At 34.7% G+C, this 16,173-nt stretch overlaps 1 protein-coding gene across 4 annotated transcripts in view; it reads right to left on the reverse strand.

Moving 5' to 3' along the window:
• ARHGAP29 (Rho GTPase activating protein 29) overlaps positions 1 to 16,173 on the reverse strand; it is a 63,018-nt gene that overhangs the window by 22,191 nt on the left and 24,654 nt on the right. For all 4 annotated transcript variants that reach the window (XM_004752568.3, XM_013056130.2, XM_004752567.3 and 1 more), the window contains 9 exons: positions 15,261 to 15,357; positions 14,808 to 14,880; positions 12,311 to 12,359; positions 11,689 to 11,826; positions 10,749 to 10,813; positions 10,222 to 10,332; positions 10,038 to 10,118; positions 9,647 to 9,835; positions 8,776 to 8,913 (listed from right to left, as the gene is read on the reverse strand). In XM_004752568.3, coding sequence (XP_004752625.1) covers positions 8,776 to 8,913; positions 9,647 to 9,835; positions 10,038 to 10,118; positions 10,222 to 10,332; positions 10,749 to 10,813; positions 11,689 to 11,826; positions 12,311 to 12,359; positions 14,808 to 14,880; positions 15,261 to 15,357 — 941 coding nt within the window. The remainder of the gene's footprint in view (positions 1 to 8,775; positions 8,914 to 9,646; positions 9,836 to 10,037; positions 10,119 to 10,221; positions 10,333 to 10,748; positions 10,814 to 11,688; positions 11,827 to 12,310; positions 12,360 to 14,807; positions 14,881 to 15,260; positions 15,358 to 16,173) is intronic.

Consider the following 16,173-nt stretch of genomic DNA (forward strand, 5'->3'; position numbering starts at 1 on the left):
GCCAAATAGACATCTATAACTTTGAGGGTAATTCTTCTCTAGGACCAGATAAACTGGATCTAAAGAGTGAGGGGTCTGAAATTCCTATTGTTTTATGTCTTTATCCTTTCCTTCCTTGGCCTCAATAGCAGCAAAGTAGGTTAGCTAAGTTTCACAGCTAGAAGACTTGGAAGGGACTCCTTAGGAGCTGTAGAGTGAACATAACTCGATCAAATGCCTGCTAAAATTTTTTTAAAAATCAGCACTCAGTATAGGTTAGAAAGACAACCCTGAGTCATAAAAAGTAATACAGAAAAGTCCAGAATACCATCCAAAATTACTTGCTACATGATGGACCAGGAAATCTCATCAACACGCAAGAGAAAAGATAATAAACAGACACTAACCCTGAGATGACTCACCTTTTTGGATTATCGGATAAAGACTTTTAAAGCAGCTATTATGACAGTCTAAATATGTAAGAGCAAATAATCTTAAAACATGGGAAGACTGAAGTCTAAGCACAGAAATGGAAGATATACAAAAGAAACAGAAAAATAAAATATCTCTAACAGAAAAATTTACTGTTTTGACTGTATAGGAAAATAGAGGTAACAAAGGAAAGACAGTGAACTTGAAGACAGATCAACAGAACAATCAAGAGAAAAGATTAAGGGGGAGGGAAGACACCTCCCTCACCAACCCGTAGAGAAAAAACAAAGGTCTAAAATTTGAGACACTGGAGTCTTAGAGCAATAGGACAGAGTGCTATAAAAAATTTTTGAAGAAACAATGGCTGAAAACTTCCCAAATATTATAAGAGTCAAACCTGCAGATTTAAGCAGCTCAGAGAACCCCAAGCAATAAATTCAACAGAATTCATACCCAAGTAAACTGTAAACTATAATCAAAATGTTGAAAATCAAAGACAAAGAAAAAAAATCTTGCAAGCAAAAAACAAAACAAAAACCAACAACACATTCCACACTGAGGAAGCAAAAATTCAAATGACTATGGATTTCTCATTAGAAACACAGAGGCCAGAAGGACATTTTTAAAGTGTTGAAGAAAAGATCAAAATTCTTTATCAAAGGAAAATGTCCTTCAGGAATAAAGATGAAATAAAGACATTCTCAGATGAAATACAGAATTCACCACCAGAAGACATACTGTAACGGAAATGCTAAAGGAGATTCTTTTTTTTTTTTTTTAAGATTTTATTTATTTATTTGACAGAGAGAGATCACAAGTAGGCAGAGAGGCAGGCAGAGAGAGATAGGAGGAAGCAGGCTCCCCACTGAGCAGAGAGCCTGATGCGGGGCTCGATCCCAGGACCCTGAGATCATGACCTGAGCCGAAGGCAGTGGCTTAACCCACTGAGCCACCCAGGCGCCCCGCTAAAGGAGATTCTTTAGAAAAGAGAGAAACGATATCAAAGGGAAAGAACCTTAGAAATGAAGAGTAGAAACAGCAATAGTAAATATCTGGTAATTTAAAAAGATGACCTCTCTTTTCTAAAACATGTGACTTTTGAACACAAAAATTTTAAATTGTCTGGTGAGGTTTTCAAGGTATATAGTTAGAACATACACATACCAACTACAACCCAAAACAAGTAAAAAGGACTTATATGGTGAGACTATGTGGTTTCTACGTTCCACCTGAAGGGGTAAAATGTTAGTTCTAAATAGGCCAGTGAAAAGTTTTTATAAATATAGCCCTAGTGCAACCATTAAAACAAACAAACAAACAAACAAAAAACCCTGTAAAAAGACATACAGTCAAAAGCCCAGGAAATTAAAATGTAGATAATAAAACGCAAATAAGCACGTTAGGTAAATTAAAATGTAACTCTAACACATAAATAAAAATAGATTAAATTAAATCTGTAATATAAATTACACATAATTCTAAAAAATTATCAAAGTATCCAATATAAGACAGCAAAAGGGAAACAAATGAAGGAAAACATAAAGTACAAACAGAAAAAGAGAAAAGTAGGCCTAATTCTGAACATACATTTTCATTAAATATAAACTATCTAAATATTTCACTTAAAAGATAGAGATTATCAAAACAGATTTTAAAAAAATCAATATGGAACTATATGTTATATAAGAAATTCACTTTAGGGGCATGGGTGGCTCAGTGGGTTAAGCCTCTGCCTTTGGCTCAGGTCATGATCTCAGGGTCCTGGGACCGAGCCCCGTTTTGGGCTCTCTGCTCATTGGGGAGTCTGCTTCTTCCCTCTCTCTCTGTCTGCCTCTCTGCCTACCTGTGATCTCTGTCTGTCAAGTATATAAAATCCTAAAAAAAAAAAGGAAATTCACTTTACATATGATGATAAAACTCAAAGTAGAAGAATGGAAAAAATATACCATAATAAAAATAAGAGAAAGAAAACTGAAATAGCTCTATCAGTATTAAATAAAGACTAAAAAGCAATAAAAATGGCCAGGATTGGGGGCACCTGGGTGGCTCAGTGGGTTAGGGCCTCTGCCTTCGGCTCAGGTCATGATCCCAGGGTCCTGGCTCTCTGCTCAGTGGGGAGCCTGCTTCCTCCTCTCTCTCTCTGCCTGCCTCTCTGCCTGCTTGTAATCTCTGCCTGTCAAATAAATAAATAAAATCTTAAAAAAAAAAAATGGCCAGGATTGAAAAAGACATTTCATAAGGCTAAAAGGATCAATTCACCAAGAATATACAGCAATTATTAATACACAGCAAATGAGTTTCAAAATTCATAAAACAAAAACTGACAATTAAAAATATACACTATGTTGAAGACTTCAGAACTCCTTTCTCTGAATAAACTGTTTACCAGAGGGGAAATGGGTAGAGGGTGGGTTAAATAGGGGAATGGGATTAAGGAATATACTTGTTGTGATGAACAATGGGTGTTGGATGGAAGTTCTGAATCACTGTATTGTACACCTGAAACTGATAATACACTGTATGTTAATTAACTGGAATTTATTTTTTTTTTAAAGATTTTATTTACTTATTTGACAGACAGTGATCACAAATAGGCAGAGAGGCAGGCAGAGAGAGAGGAAGGGAAGTAGGTTCCCTGGCGAGCAGAGAGCCCGACGCGGAGCTCCATCCCAGGACCCTGATCATGACCTGAGCCGAAGGCAGAGGCTTTAACCCACTGAGCCACCCAGGTGCCCCATAATTAACTGGAATTTAAATAAAAACTTAAAAGAACTCCTCATTTCACTGTAGTTGATGGAAGAAAAAAGTAAATCATCAAGGATATAGAAGAAATAAATAGCACCATAAACCAACAATAACCAACTGACATTTACAAAGTACCCCAGCCAACAAGAGCAGAACAGACATTTTAAAAGGATATGCATGGAATGTTCCATGATAGGCCATATGCTGAATCACAAAACAAAATGAAAATTGAAATTATATAAAATATTTCTCTCATCATAACAGAATTAAACTAGAAATCAGTATCAGGAATTTAACCAGAAAATTCTAAAATACTTGGAAACTGAACAGTCAGTTTCTATACTATCCATAGGTCAAAATGAAGTCTCAAGGGAAATTAGGAAATATTTAATATTGTACAAAAATAGAAATATAAAATTCAAAATTTGTGGGATATAGATAAGCAGTGCTTAGAGAGAAATTTAAATGATTAAATATTTATATTAAAAAAGCAGGGAGGGGCGCCTGGGTGGCTCAGTGGGTAAAGCCGCTGCCTTCAGCACAGGTCATGATCTCAGGGTCCTGGGATCGAGTCCTGCATCGGGCTCTCTGCTCAGCGGGGAGCCTGCTTCCTCCTCTCTCTCTCTGCCTGCCTCTCTGCCTACTTGTGATCTCTCTCTGTCAAATAAATAAATAAATAATCTTTAAAAAAAAAAAAAAAAGCAGGGAGGTCTCGGGGCACCTGGGTGGCTCAGTTGGTGAAGCCTCTGCCTTCAGCTCAGGTCATGATCCCAGGGTCCTGAGATCAAGCCCTACATCACACTTCCTGCTTAGCAAAAGAGTCCGCTTCTCCCTCTCTTTCTGCCCCTGCTTATGGTCTCTTTCTCTCACTCACACTCTCAAATAAATAAATAAGTAAAATCTTAGGAAAAAAAAGAAAACAAAAAGCAGGGAGGTCTCAATGAACACTCTAAGCTTCCAACATTAAGAAATTAAAAAGGAAAGAAAAATAAACCCAAAGCAAACAGAAATAAATAAAAATTTAAAAATAACAATAGAGAAACCAATGAAAATTAAAAGCTACTTCTTCAAAAAGGTCAGTAAAATAAATAATAAATCTCTATCTAGACAGACCAAGCAGAGAGACAAAGGGAAAAGGTACAAATTACCAGTATCACAAGTCAAAGAGAGGATATCAGTAAAGCCTACTGAGTCACTGAAGGATAAAGTAAAACTATGAACAACTCTGTGCACATAAACTAGACAACTGGGACGAAGGCCCATGAAAGCCACAACCAAAATTCACCCAAAAAGAAATAATTAGCTCAAATAGGCTTATTCTCAAAAGAAATTCAATACATAGTAAAAATTCTTCCAAAAATGAAAACCCCCAAGCCTAGATGCTTTCACCAGGGAATGCCATCAAACAACTGAAGAAATAACACCAATTTTACACAATCTCTTCCAGAATACTGACAGGAAAGAACACCTCCCCACTCATTTTATAAGGCCAGAATTACCCTGATATTAAGCTGGATAAAGATAGTATAAGGAAAAAAAAAAACCATACTAATGTCTTATTATTAACAGAGAATAAAAAGAAAAAAAATACTCAACAAAATATTAGCAAATCGAATCCAGCACTATATAAAGGAACAATGCATCACAACCAAAAGCAGCTTATTGAGGAATGCAAGACCAGCTCGGCACTCAAACATCAATGCAATCCATCATATTAATAGACTACAAAAGAAAAACTGTATTATCACATCAATTAAATGATGTAAAAAAAAATCACTTGATCAATTCAACATCTTTTTTGAAAAAAAGCAGACACAATTATAAGTGTTTACAATAATGTAATTAGTAAAAGTTGCATAAATTGTAGCAATATATTATTTGCTCTAAAGATGTTCCTCTATCATATGTAGGTACACATGACATAGTATATGGTATATAAAGGACTAAAGAATATATGTACATACATATTCAGTTATATACTGAAGTAGTTTTGCTAGCTTGTGCTGCAATAACAAACAACCCCAAAGTTCTCAGCAGTGGGAAAAAACAAAACAAAACAACATCTGTATCATAAAACCATCAGCAAACTAGAAAAGGGGGAAATTCCTTATCTGAGAAAGGGCATCATCAAAAAACCTTTAGTTGTCATCATATGTAATGGTGAAAGACTAAGTGCTTTGCTCTTAAAGTTCAGAATAGAACAAACATATCTTCTCTTACCCAATCCTATTCAATAATGAACTGGAAGCTCTACCAAGGTAGAAATAAAAAGAAATAAGAGGAATACAGATTGGAAAGGAAGAAATAAAACTGTCCCTATTTGTAGATAACATGACTTTCTATGTAGAAAACCCCAATGATTCTACCAAAAAAGTTCTAGAACTATTCAGTTTTAGCAAGTTTGCAAGATACAAGATTAACATACAAAAATCACTTGTATTCCTAAATACTAATAATGAACTGAAATCTGAAATTAAAGAAATATGTGTGCACAGATACACACACATAAATTATATGTGGTATGTATTTATCTATCTATTTATCTATTGATTCACAATAGCTGCCCAAATAAATACATACATACAGAGGTTTAAATCTAACAAATCATGTGAAAAACTTTTACATTGAAAACTACAAAGTGCTGATGAAAAATATATCATGTATCTAGAAATCAGCTTGGAGAAATCAGATGGGGAGACAAACTATGAGAGACTCTGGACTCAGAAACAAACTGAAGGTTTTGGAGGGAAGGGGGGTAGAGGGTTGGGTGAGCCTGGTGGTGGTATTATGGAGGGCACATATTGCATGGAGCACTGGGTGTGGTGCATAAAAAATGAATTCTGGAACACTGAAAAGAAATAAAATGAAATGAAAAAAATATCATGTATCTAAAAAATGGAGAGACATACTCTCTTCATGGATTGAACAACTTTCTCTATAGAGTTAAGATGCTACATATGTAGTCAATTCTTCCCATCTGATCTAAGATTTAACTCAATTTCAATTAGAATGTTTGCAGGATTTGTTTGTAGATACCACAAGTGATTCCAATGCTTTTATGGCCAAAGGATCTTAAATACTCAAAACAATTCTGGGGAAAAAAAGTTGAAGATTCACACTATCTGATTTTAAGACTTGCTATAAAACAGTAATCAACACAGTAGTAGAGTTTGGGCATGACAAGCACATATACCCATGGAACAGAAGAGAAAATCTAGAAATTGACCTATAAAAATATGGTCAATTGATTTTTGACCAAGATGCAAAGACAAATCAATGGAGATGGCACAATGTTTTCAACAAACGGCACTGAAACAAGTGGACACCTGTATTAATAATGTTTTTTTTTTTAGATTATTTATTTATCAGAGAGAGAGAGAGGGAGAGCGAGCGAGCACAGGCAGACAGAATGGCAGGCAGAGGCAGAGGGAGAAGCAGGCTCCCTGCTGAGCAAGGAGCCCGATGTGGGACTCGATCCCAGGATGCTGGGATCATGACCCGAGCCGAAGGCAGCTGCTTAACCAACTGAGCCACCCAGGCGTCCCAATAATGTTTTTTATTTTTTGTATTTTATAATGTTTCGACATCTTAAAAAGTTTTCTGGGTGAGGAAAGTCTGCTCCTCCCAGGGCTAACCAATTCTTAGCATAGGGGTGGGCAGTAGTGGGGTAATGTCTTTCATATGCTACCCAAACAACCTCATTATCTAATTCTCCCATACCAAGTTGTTACTGTCTCCTGCTCTAAATCATCCCAGGGCCAGGTACTAAGCAAAGAGAGACCATCAAACTAGCCAATCCTATACTGCTTTTCCTGCCCCACCTTGTTTTCCCCTTGGAAACCCCAGTAAGGCTCTGTACTCAGCTTTCCCCTCACTCCTGTCTCTCTTCACCAAAGAGTACTTTGGTACTTCTTTGGCCCTACATGGTACAGCACATCCCCTTCCCTTGGCAAATGTAAGTAAGTGATTCATCTTTCAGTAACATTGACCTCTCCATGTCAGCATTCAGTCACCTCCATACATTAAAATCCCACAGGCATAATTTTAACACAACATCTATATGCAAGAAATGAACCTTAATGTATACTTCACAACTTATATAAAAACTACATCAAAACAGATCATACATCAATGTCAAACTATAAAAATTTTAGTAGAAAACATAGAAGTCTTTGTGACTCTGAAACTCTCTTAGAAATAATGTGAAAAGCATGACACATAAAAGAAGAAATTGATAAGTTAGATTCCATCAAAATTATAACCTTTTATTCCCTGAAACAAACTGCTAAAATAAAAAGTTTCAGACTGGAAGACAAAATATGCAAGCTCAATAATAAGGGAACAACTCAATTTTTAAAAATGGCAAAATACAGACTGCAAATAAGTCCTTGAAAAGATGCTCAATATCATTAGTCACTCCAGAAACACAAATTAAAACAACTGCCACTACACACATATTAGAACAGTTAAAATTTAACAACAACCGACAAGTATTGTCAAGGATGCAGAACAATCAGAACTCTCATATATTACTGGTTAGAATGAAAATGTTATGGCCATTCTGGAAAACAATTTATCAATTTCTTATGAAGTTAAACAGACATTTACCATAACATCCAGTAATCTCACTCCTAGGAGCTTACCCTAGAAATATGAAAACTTACATTCACACAAAAACCTAGAGACAAATATTCATAGCAGTTGAATTATATTCACAATATAATATGTGAATTATATTCACAATCACGCAAAACTGGAAACAACATAGATGTCTGATGAATGGATAAACACTATGGTATATTCATATAATGGAATACTACTCAGCAATAGGAAGAAATGAACTTTTGATACAGGCATAACATTGAAGAATCTCAAAGTATTATGCTGAGTACAAGAAGACAGTCTCCAAGTCACATAGAATTCCATTTATATAACACTCTGGAAAAGATCAAGCTATAAAGACAGAGAACATACCAACACTTGCCAGGGGCTAGGGGTGGCGAGAGAGTAAACTTTTTTGGAGTGATGGAATTCTTCTGAATCCTGACTGTGATGGTGCTGGCTACACAAATTTATACGTGTTAAAACTTGTGAAATGTACATCAAAAAAAGATATTTTATACATATTTTATATATAAAAAGGATATTATATATATATTTTATATATAAACTTTTTATACAAGTCATTTTAAAGAGGCAAATGAAAATCTTTGAGGGCAGAATGCTTTTTTCCTAAATAAATTCCTAGGTTCAATTTTAATATTTAGTTTACTCAAATTCTAAAGAATAGATCTCATAGTGCTGACAGAAGTTTCAACAATCAAATCCATTTTGTCAACCAAGCCAAGAAAGACAGTGGCTTAGAGGCAATTTCAAACTCTCGAAACTTTAATTGGACAAATCACTGATCCACTGGGTGGGGGACCAGAAAAAAAATGTAACTCAAACCATTTACCACTATTTAAAAGCAGAAAGTCAGTTTTCCAAACTCCAAATGTTTCATTAATTTTAGAAATTAAATCCCCGAAGAATCCTGACTCATCAAGAACCCTTTTCCCTTCCTCAATTGTTTAGACCCTTTTTGCCCCTGGCCTTCCAAATACTGAACAAAATACTTACAGCTTTAAGGGTAAGATCACACTGAAAAACAAGTTTCTGGAGTTGTGTTAAAATTTCTCTTTTGGTATTTTCCAGATCATTTCGTCTCTCTTCGACATTTGTCACACAAACTTTGTAGAGTTCATTTGCTTCTTCTACCTTCAAGAATATCACAGAAAAAAAATAACACTGATCACTAGAATTTATATTTTAAAACAAATACTTATAATAAAACTCAATGGAAATAATTGAAAAGACCTTTTGCATAAAAATTAACTAGTCAGTTTTAAATAGAATATTTCTAAAGATAACAATCTGTTCTGGTCAGCGACTCAAAGGCATAGTCAAGTAGGATAGTTGTCAAGTTGGATTTACAATTAGTATACTGTCCACAAAATGAATGTCTTTTCTATTTATCATTTTCTATATAATCTTACAGATTTCATCAAATTATATTTCAAAATAAGCAATATAAAGCTCCAGCCTAGCTTTGCTATCAGGTACTAGAACGAGCACACACATACATCCAGTTGCCTAAAAAGTGAACTTCCTGAACAATGAAGTAAAAAATATTAAACTACTGCCTTCTCTAAGATACTTTTTCAGAAACAAAATCAAAGATTTTAAAGATAAGCAAAAATCTCTTAGCATACTGGTTCTCAAAGTGTGGATCCCAATCACCAACAGCAGCAGCACCACCTGGAAACCTGTTAGAAGCACAGGCTGTTTGGGGCCAGCCCTGGAGCTACTGAATCTGATATCCTGGATGTGTGGCCCAGTAACCTGTCTTAACAAGCCGTCCAGGCAATCCTGATGCATACTAACACTTGAGAACGAAAGCCTTCGCAGATTATTGCTAATTCAACTTGCAAATAAAAACAAAGATGATTACTTTTTGAAGAGCCTCCTCTTCCAACCTTCGCTTTTTTTCTAGCTGCTTGTTGAGATTTTTTACCGATCCACCACTTGAGCACAGATGCTCCTCTTCTGCACGAAACATGGAAGATTTTGCCTTTTCATACTCATCTTGACGTTGCATACATAACAATTTTGCCTTTTTAAGAGCAGTCTCTGTTTCCAGCTATATAGGGGGGAAAAAGTATTAAATACAGAATAAGAAACAAACCCTAATGTATTAGTTTCATTAGCATATTCAACAAAATAGTTAAAATAGCATTTTAGAAAAACTACAAAGGAATGCATCTCCAGGGTGGATGCTTACATACTAGAGATGATTTCAGATGTTCACAAGCAGGTAAATAAAACTCCATTATAATACTCACCAACTTATTTTGTTCCTGTTTCCAAAGTTCTTTTATTTCTTTTCTTTGTTTTTCCATTTCATTTTTCCTCCCAAGTAGAGGCTGTCAAGGGTATTTTAAAACAAGAAAAAAAAAAAAAAGCTGTTTTCTAAAGCTATGCTGTTATTTAAAAAAAAAAAAGTGTATTATACATAGAAATTTTTACCTGCACAAATTTGTTGGCTTGGAGAGCTGCAATTGTTTGTTGTAAAAGGCGACTGTTCTTTATATCATTAAGAAGGGCACTGGTAAACAGACTCTGCAGTGGCATAAACTCCTAGAATTTAAAATTGAAAAATAAATTATTCAATGGAAATAGTACTAGAGTTCTAGACCCCCCCAACTATTCTCTTCAGAGGGAGAAATTTTAAGTTTAGACATTTTTCTGCAGACAGATAACTAGTCATAAAGATGGCTATATGAGAAAGATACTGAAGAATATTAATTATAAAACTAGGTAGGCGAGACTAGTGGCTAACAAAACAATCAACATTTGTATAAAATTGTGAATACTCCAATTTTTTTCATAATGGGTCTCCACCTTAAGTTTCAAAGGCTTTTATTTCGCCCAGCACTAGCATCTCACTTCTTCCCTGTATTTAGTACACACGTCTCTGACTTCATAAGGCACTACCATGAGCTCATCCAGCTAACCTCCTGGTCCAATACCCTAGGTGGTCACTGAACACTCACCTGTATTCCAATATTACTTCTAGTTGCCTCTGCCAACTTGACAACGTTTCTAGTGGACTCCAATTCTGAAAAGGTCAAAGAAAGCATCAGAAGGTAAATTAACTTCTTTTTTCCCTCCATACTCTAAAATTATTTGTGATTCCAAGTTAAAGAGTGAACACACACACTAGCTTACATTATAGGATACCATGATTCTCGTCCAAAGTGCTCATCAAAACCAACTAGGAAACTTGCAAAATACATTGGCTTCACTTCTCTTGGAGATGGGACCTAGGTCTGTGTACTGCCCTTTTATAAGGTTAGTCAGGTGCTTCTGAAGGGCATCTCTACTTATAGCAAATAATTCTGGTAGAAAGAACACAGGATTTGGGCAAATCCCATATTCTTCCAGTTAGTGCCATATAATCCTACACAAATCTGCTATCTGACCTTAGGCAAATCACCTGTCTTGTTTGTCTGAGCTGTAAAATGGGAATAGTTCTTTTCTTGCCTTCTTCCCAGTGTTTTGGTAAGGATTAAATGAGGTATAGGATATGAAAGTATTTTGTCAACTGTAAAACACTGGGAAAATACTAGCTATTAAAATATTTCCATGGCCGGTGCTCATACAGATAATTGTTGCTTTTATTTCTTTTAACCATATTATCTGATTGCATTTCTTTTTGCCCACTGGAGTATGACTTCTTTAAAGGCAAAGACAGTATACTGTTTGTCTTTGTGTCCTCAGATCAAGTGGTTGGCCCGCAGTAATGTTCAATAAGTACATTTATTGTAAGTGGAGTCTTTCCTATTTTAAGAGAAAATGGACAATGATTTTATTCACTATAATGAAGCAGCTACTAATCTGGAATCATATTAGTCATCGCCTATACAAAATGAATTGCAAACAATATAGTTCTTACACTCCAAAGTTAATCAGATGCCCCAAAGGGCAACTCACCCAAGTTAAGTTTCTTTTCAACCCATGAAACTATGTTCTTGGTATATTTTGACCATGTTTTGGCATAAGACAAAGCCAATTCTACAGAATCCGTGTTCTTCAATAGCACGCTGTCTAGTTCTATAGGAGAAAAATTTCCTGAAAATAAAAACATCAAGTACATATCAAATATCAGCACATAACTCTAAACAAAGCAGCATTCAAATCCTAAGATGTTCTTCAATGAAAACTGTTTAAAAAAAAAAAACAAAACAAGTGACAAATTTAGAATCAAAGGTCACAGTTTAAACTTAAAATGGTTTCAAATTATATTTTTTATCCTAATATATATTTCTATTATTCATCAAGTTATAAACCCTATGTAATTCTTGATCCATCTCTATATAACCTATCTACTATCTACTCTGGCAGGTCTTTTTTCTGAAGTTTTTATGCAAAATTTTACACAACATTTTGTGTTAAAAATGAATACTTCAGGTTACTGAGCAAGAAGAGATTAAATAATCCAAAACATGTATTGAAAGTAACTGCAGGAAATTGGGGATTGGTTAAAAAAAAAAGAGAGAAAGAAAGAAAGGAAGGAACTGCAAAAACCTAAGATTGTAAGTACCTCAAGCATTACCTTTTTCGTTGGATGAGTCCACTGATTCCACAGAAACATTTTCAAAAGACTTACAACATGGAAGAAAACAAATTTAAGATTAGAGCAGAAGATAACAGATCTTTGCTTCAGAAATTTTTCACTCTAATTTGTTACTGTGACATAATTCCTGTTAAAGAATTTCAAGTATTTAGAACTCAAAAGGGCCCAAGTAATCTATTTAAATGCCACATCTTGTAAGAATTACATACCTTTTTACAACTGCAGTTCTCAAGATTCAAGAATAAATGACCTCATTGTTTACTAACAGCATTAATAAATACATTTGAAACTAAAATTCTACAGATTTCAAAAATATTAGTCAGGAAGTTACTTAAACTGAAGACAAAGACCTGTTTCTTCCAGCCATCTTTTACCATTTTATCATTCGATAAGCATTTCTCTGAAAGTCTAGTGGACAACTTAGTGCAGAACTTTCTATGATGATGGGAATGTTCTGTATCTGCACTGTCCAGCTATTTGAGCATATGAAAAGTGGCTAATGTAATGATGATTATAAAATGAGAAGTATATTTTCAACATTTATTTATTTAATTTATTTATTTGAAAGAGAGAGAGACAATGAGACAGGGAACACAAGCAGGCAGAGGGGGAGAGGGAGAAGCAGGCTTCCCACTGAGCGGGGAGCCCAATGTGGGGCTTGATCCTAGGACCCTGGGATCATGACCTGAGTTGAAGGCAGACGCTTAAGTACTGAATCACCCAGCCACCCCAATTTTATTTATTTTAATTAACTTAAAGAGCTACATGTGGTAAGTGACTACCTTACTAGACATATCTACCAACATTGTGAGATCTGTTTGGCTGGGCAACACGGACAACACAGGGACTCAATGCAAAAGGAATCAGAGACCTGGGTCTGATGTCCAGCTCTATCACTTAGTAGCTATATGACACTGGACTATATATTTAGGGCTTACTTAACTCTGGTTTGCCCTTCTGTAAAAATGGGGATATGAACACTACTTTCATAAGGCTACTTTAAGGCTTAAGATGATATAGGCTTAGCACAGGGCATGGTACATAATAAACACTATTAAATAAATGGAAATTATTATTTAAAGTATTTTTCAAACTCTTCAAACCACAGGAGCATTATTTATCATGGACTTTTAAAGCTTTATCTCTCGGATTAATTAAAAATTGTAAAAAGGTAAATAAGGTGCAAAAGAAAAGAAAGGAAAAGTATTTTCCTATTAGGAATTAGTGTAGTATGTGCACACAATAGAGCCAACAGGAATAGGAAATAAGATTCACACCTAAAATTTTAGTTCTTCAGAGCCTTGTCACAGATAAAATGTTATTCCGTCTTCTGAATTAGTAGTATGTTTGAAAAGAAAAAATTGAAGAGAAATGATAAATAACACAATATTTAAGGATCTTAAAATTCTTCATGAAGATTTATACACTATCCTTGATTCGTCAATGGATAACTTCAGAAATAGTCAATTGTTTTCTCAATATTATAGTACATATAACAAATGCTTCAATTAACCATTCATATTTTATATCATTTTAAGAAAGACCTGCAGTTTTTACATTATTTTGATATAACAGAAATAACTGGCAGGTTTTCAAATATTTGTCCAACTCCTTTTGGATTTGGAACATCTTTGAAAAGAAACTATTAGTGCATGTCCCTACTGCAGTTTTTAAAAATAGCTTGCATTTAGTGAAAATATTTCAGTCAAATCAAAATATTACTACTATAACCTTTAAAGCAATATTCTACAAACATTCCTCATGTTCTATTATTTCAGAACAGTTTTTCTTTAAATTGGGAGTCGGAGGGCACCTGGGTGGCTCAGACGGTTAAGTGACTGCCTTTGGCTCAGGTCATGATCCCAGGGAGCTCCTCTTTGGGCTCCCTGCTCAGCTGGGGAAGTCTGCCTCTCCGTTTCCCTCTACCTGTCCCCCACCCACTGCCGCTCATGCTCTCTCTTGCTCTCTCTCTCTCAAATATTTAAACAAAATCTTAAAAAAAAATAAACTGGAAACTGGAACTACAATCCTCTGACATACTGCTCTTAGGGAGAATTAAGACCTACAGCCTCTTAATAAATATGTCACAGTAACAAACTATAGAATGTGTGAAAGGATTAACACCCTCTTTACTTCTTGTGTTATTTTTCTAAGTTTCCACCAGTCTTTGAGAACTGTGACAATGTTAGGGGAGAAAAATGGTTAAGAATTACTTACTAAAATTTGGATCCTATGACATATAGATTCCTTACAGAGGACACCATAAAACTATCAGATATATTCTTTTAAAATGATAGCTCCATTTAAAAAGTATAATTAAATTTTTGCTCCAGAAACTGACCATAAATTATCATATTAAAATGAACTGATCTGTTTTTCTTGCTCAACTCAAAAATTATCAAAGACTAATGTTGAAATTATTGAAATATTAATTTAAAAATATTAAAGTCTCTGCTTTCACACAAACTTGGCCTACCTTACTTTCTCGAGAAACAGGCAGTCGCAATAATGAATCATTGCCTACATCTCCCATAAGGAAGTTTGTCAAGCTATCCAGGGAAGTTAAAAAAAAAAAAAGAAAGAAAGAAATAGAAATAATAAGACAAGTCATTTCATTGCTCAGTTACAGGCTTCACATTCAACATGTCATCCAGAATACATTTTTTTTTTAAGCAAGAACCTTAGAAATAAACTCTAGGAATCTATTCACATAAACCACATCGTCACTTGCAAATGGATGTTGCTTCCGATCAACTGTACAGACACTGTCAAATACAGTAACAAAACAACAATGAAATAATGAACATATTCTTTCCAGTATTGTGATAATATTTTGTATTTTAATACTTTACTTTCCATGTATCTACTGAATTATATAACCTATCTTGAGATACCCAGGCCCAAATTTAAATGACAGTCCTCTACTTACATATTCCCAAAGGTAAAGGCCAAGGTCTCAATGGAAGAAAACACTTCTCTGAAGAGATCGTTTTTGTTTTCTTCATTAACTTCTGTGAAGTTCACAGCTACAGGGAAAAATTGGTTACAATAAATGAAGAAGAAAATAATTTAAACTAGATTTATACAAAGTCATTTTATCTCTTAAAATTCACTATTACTTCTAGAAGCATTAGAAGATTAGGAAACTGAAAAGCCTAACACACAAAACAAATACAATGTTTAAGTTCTTCATTAAAGAAATCATACAAAAGAACTGGCCTGCATACAAGTGGCTGGCATTCCAAACTTACTACTCTGCGCATTACATAATTTGACATATCTAAAAGGTGAAGCAACATGAAATCAATCCGTCTCAGAGTCACAGGGTCCATGTTACATCAGACCTCTCATTAAGAGCACTCAGTGCTATTTTCTCTTGCTTATTGCTTTATGGCATTTGTAAAAATAGTTAAATGCACTATGGCCTACTTTGGTCAAGTGAAATATATTTTTCACTATGAATTACCAATAATTGAAGTCATATACATTTGACATACCATAAATCCTATATACAATATATATCACATATCATATAAACACCCAATGCTTGAGAATACTTAAGCTCCTATTTATAGCCTTATTTCTTACAGGCTCTTGGGCTCTGAGATCCATTTTAATTGATATATTGCTTCTCTTGTTTGCCATAGGGATGTCTAACATTTTGTCTAAATGTCTAACATTTTGCTGAAGCAAACTGTGAAATATAACTGAAAAAGTTTTCTTATTTTAATTTCTTCTCTATGCATCTTTGTTAAAAGCCCAGATACAATTTATCAAGAAAAAATCTGAAGGTGGAATTGGCAATTTTTTTCAAAGTAACCCCTTCTACTCAGGGTGAATTT

The sequence above is a fragment of the Mustela putorius genome, unplaced genomic scaffold, assembly GCF_011764305.1.
Source record: "Mustela putorius furo isolate JIRA1106 unplaced genomic scaffold, ASM1176430v1.1 tig00003853_pilon_pilon_pilon, whole genome shotgun sequence".
In the NCBI taxonomy this organism is placed as follows: domain Eukaryota; kingdom Metazoa; phylum Chordata; class Mammalia; order Carnivora; family Mustelidae; genus Mustela; species Mustela putorius.